Source organism: Gossypium hirsutum, chromosome D10, assembly GCF_007990345.1.
Source record: "Gossypium hirsutum isolate 1008001.06 chromosome D10, Gossypium_hirsutum_v2.1, whole genome shotgun sequence".
In the NCBI taxonomy this organism is placed as follows: domain Eukaryota; kingdom Viridiplantae; phylum Streptophyta; class Magnoliopsida; order Malvales; family Malvaceae; genus Gossypium; species Gossypium hirsutum.
The window spans coordinates 63,165,521-63,169,346 of NC_053446.1; the positions used below are offsets into that span (position 1 = coordinate 63,165,521).

The 3,826-nt window shown below is 31.2% G+C and overlaps 1 protein-coding gene across 1 annotated transcript; it reads left to right on the forward strand.

The window, feature by feature from the left end:
* The first annotated feature begins 1,256 nt into the window (after nt 1-1,256).
* Nucleotides 1,257-2,340, forward strand: LOC107936444 (zinc finger protein ZAT12). Its single transcript, XM_016869169.2, has one exon. The coding sequence runs from the start codon at nt 1,322-1,324 to the stop codon at nt 1,859-1,861; it is 540 nt and encodes a 179-aa protein (XP_016724658.1). The 5' UTR covers nt 1,257-1,321; the 3' UTR covers nt 1,862-2,340.
* Nucleotides 2,341-3,826: the final 1,486 nt, after the last annotated feature.

Consider the following 3,826-nt stretch of genomic DNA (forward strand, 5'->3'; position numbering starts at 1 on the left):
CCAATTTCGTCAGTGAAATATGTAATAAGCAATGACGAAACGTTAGAAATAAATTATGTTTTGCCCTTCATTACATCTTATTCCAACCTACGTTTTAACTATCTTGACTCTACCAAGTTAGTGGAAAATTATATCTGAATTCATAATTTCATCTAGAAATAAGTTTTCTTGTTTAATTTAAGTAAATAAAAATATAACAAATATTATCTTAAACTTGTATAGAATAGTGGTTAAAGTTGTTATTAAACATCCGTCTAACATAGATTCAAGTTCTGTCACCAATTCCCAACCCTAATATAAAAAATAGATGAATCAATGGTGGAGTGAGGAAGGACTTACATTTAAATCTTTCCTTGGACAACCCTTTATAAATATACATAAGAATCGAGCATCAAGTTTTTCTATAGATTTGAAATTCTCATCAGAATTTCGAAAGTAAATACATAAATACACTAAACTAGTATGAATAAACCTTATCAAAGGTTAGATTTTTTTTTCTCAATGTGCATAATTGAAACTAGAAAATTAATGGGAAAAACCAACCACCTTCCTAGTTAAAATAATAAAACATCCGAATAAATAAAGAATAAAAACATCCGTCATTCAACCTAACTCTTAATGACTAATCAAACATACACAACCACCAAACTTTAAATAGCTCTAATCTTCTCACCCCAACAATAGCCAAAGCTACAATCATACTATTACCTTGCGTTTTAACCACTGATCAGAATGTAGCATTGAAGCTAGTTGGTTAATACTCCTATCAACATTGAAAAGAATGTTCCACAACAGCCACGGTCTACCATTCCTATTCAACAACCACTTCAAAACCACACTTGATCGAACTAAATTCAATAATAAGAGGAGTTTTCACATGTCATCCTATTCCAATATATATATCCAACACAATTTTAATAGCCCATATCTCAGCTGTTCTAGACTCACCCGCTGTTATTAGCCCGAAAATAACGATTGAGCCACCCCATACTCGTCTCGAGATTATTAAGAACTAAGAAAAAATAAGTAAGAAAACTAAACTAAAATAAAAGGTGTGACAAAAGACTTGGTATACATAAAAATAAATAACTAAAACAAGGGAAACAAATGACAGTCTAGAAGGTCAACTATAAAAGTCAAAACTTTCGTCTCTGTAATTCTATCAAATCAACTTATAGAAATAAATATTAAAAAAAATAAAACCATTCCAATTTTTTAAAACTTAAAAAGTATAATATATATCCATTTTCCTTAAATTGAAATCAAATACCCAAAACTTCCATTTTCACGCCATACCCCAAACCAACAACCCAAAAAAACTATGAAGAGAAGCTTTGCTAGTGAAATGGAGAACAATTTAGCTTTAGCAAATTGTTTGATGCTCCTTTCACAAGGAAGAAACCAATATGATCATACCATCTTCAACGATACCAACAACAATAACCCTACTAGGGTTTTCGAGTGCAAAACATGTAACCGACAGTTCGCTTCGTTCCAAGCTCTAGGTGGTCATCGAGCGAGCCACAAGAAACCCAAGTTGCTCGATGGCGGGTCAACAGAGAACCAACCACCGGCGAAGCCTAAGACGCACGAGTGTTCGATCTGCGGGCTCGAGTTCTCGATCGGACAAGCCTTGGGAGGACATATGAGGAGGCATAGGGGTGGTTTGAGTGGAAACCACCATCAATACGGACCTTTGAGTTCTTCTTCCTCGTCTCAAGAGATGGTGACGACACCAATTGTGAAGAAATCGAATAGCAGAAGGGTTTTGTGCTTGGATTTGAACTTGACTCCATTGGAGAATGACTGGGAATTGTTTAAGCTTGGCAAAGCAGCTCTACCAATAGATTGTTTCTTCTAAAGTCTTCCTTTCAGAATTTCAAGAAATGATTTTCAACTGAAGGCAATCGAGCTACACAGATATAAATGGCAAGCCTTTGTCTCTAAATGATCAACTTGCCCTTGCTCTTAGAAGGCTTAGCTTTGGTAGCTAATAGGGATGCAAGTTTTCCCCCTATTCCCATGGCTTTTTACTCCTTATCAAGGGGAAGTCCTATCAGATGTTCAAATCGAGTTCAATAAACGACATGCTGGAACCAGAATGGTAGCCGAGATGGCTCTTGCAAGGCTCAAGAAGACGTGGAGAACAATGCATGGGGTAGTGTGGATGCCCGATAGGAGCAGATTGCAGAGAATTGTTCTTCTTTGCTGCTCGTTGCACAATATTAAGAATTTTTGGCACTAATAAATTGCATATATTAACCAATTAGATGTCTGCCATGGTATTTGTTCTTGTAAGTTACTCGAAATAAAAACTCGGTATAATCCTTGTTGAGTCGAGCTCAATCTATGGAGTAAGTTGAGTTTTTGAAAGTTTGAGTTTCTCAATGCTCAGTTCGAGCAGCTATTGAGCTTAATCGTTTATTTTCAATTTTAATATATGTTTTATTATTTTTATTACTATTTAATTGAAGTCAAAGTCTAAAAAAAATTAATTTAAAAAATGTCAGAATCCAAAAGAATTTGATCCACTGTATGATTTATGTTCGGAATTTATAACTATCATTTTTAATAATATTTCATGATTATCCTTCAGAGTTTGTGGCTTATAAAATATTTACATATGTTCAAAATTTGATCCATTCTATAATTCATGTTCAAAGTTCGTGACTATCTTTTCTAATATTATCATCTTCTTTAAACTTTCATCTCTCCATTAAAATGAAAAAAACAACATTTTAGGTAAAAATATTTGACACTCTTTTTTCTGTATTTGAAATTATAGGGAATTGAAATTTGATTATTAAAATTAAAAGTCATGCCACTCTACCAAAAAATTGTATGGTTGATAACAGATTTGACACTTCACTTAAGATCATTATCAACCATTCATCCAGAATTCAACCATAGAAAATGAAATGTTCTTATATGTATAAAGTCTAAAGAAATTTATTACATTCCTAAATTTTGAAAATTTAAAGGAATAAAATAACATTTACTTTCTAAATTTAATAATTTTTTAATTTAATTTCTAAATTTATTTTATTCATATAATCATACTAGTCATGCAATTTAGTAACTTTTTTCACATTAACCTCAAAATTTATCAACTTTTCTCAATTTTGGTTCATGTGAAGACTCGTCACTTTAATATTAGGCCACCTTATCTTATAAAATATTATATATTTTTTCCTAAAAAAAGCTAGGTGAATGGTGATAAATGTGACATAATCTTAGAGTATTATATCATCACAATGATCAAGATTAGAAAAAAAAAACCAAGTTCAAAGACTAATGTAGACAAAAAAATTGAAGTTAAATTGAAAAAAATTACCAAATTCAAAAACTAACATATCTCAATTTAAAATTTCTGATTCTAAATTTGAAAATTTGTACATAAATATATTGTACTTTTTAAAAATGAAATCGTATAAAATCAATATAATATAAATTATCGAAAAAAATATAATATTTTTTATCAATTATTAAAAATATCACCACAGCTAGTTAAAATTGCCTATGCAAAGTAGGAAGAAAATGGAGAGTAAATTGTCAATTGAGTCTTAGTTCAATTGGCATGAATATTGTTATCAATGTAGGGGGACGTGGGTTTGAGTGCGCTGAAGCATATTATCCTCCTTTTTATGGGTTGGGAAGAGAATATAGGTAGTTCTAGATCTTGTGTTAAAATAATAAATATAATAAGAACTTATAATGAGATTGTTAAAAGAAAATAGAGAGTAAATTTGAGTAGTGAAAGAGCTTCGTACGAAATTTCAGATTTCTAGAGTCAATATTTTATAGTCATCAAAGTCATAATAGTTTT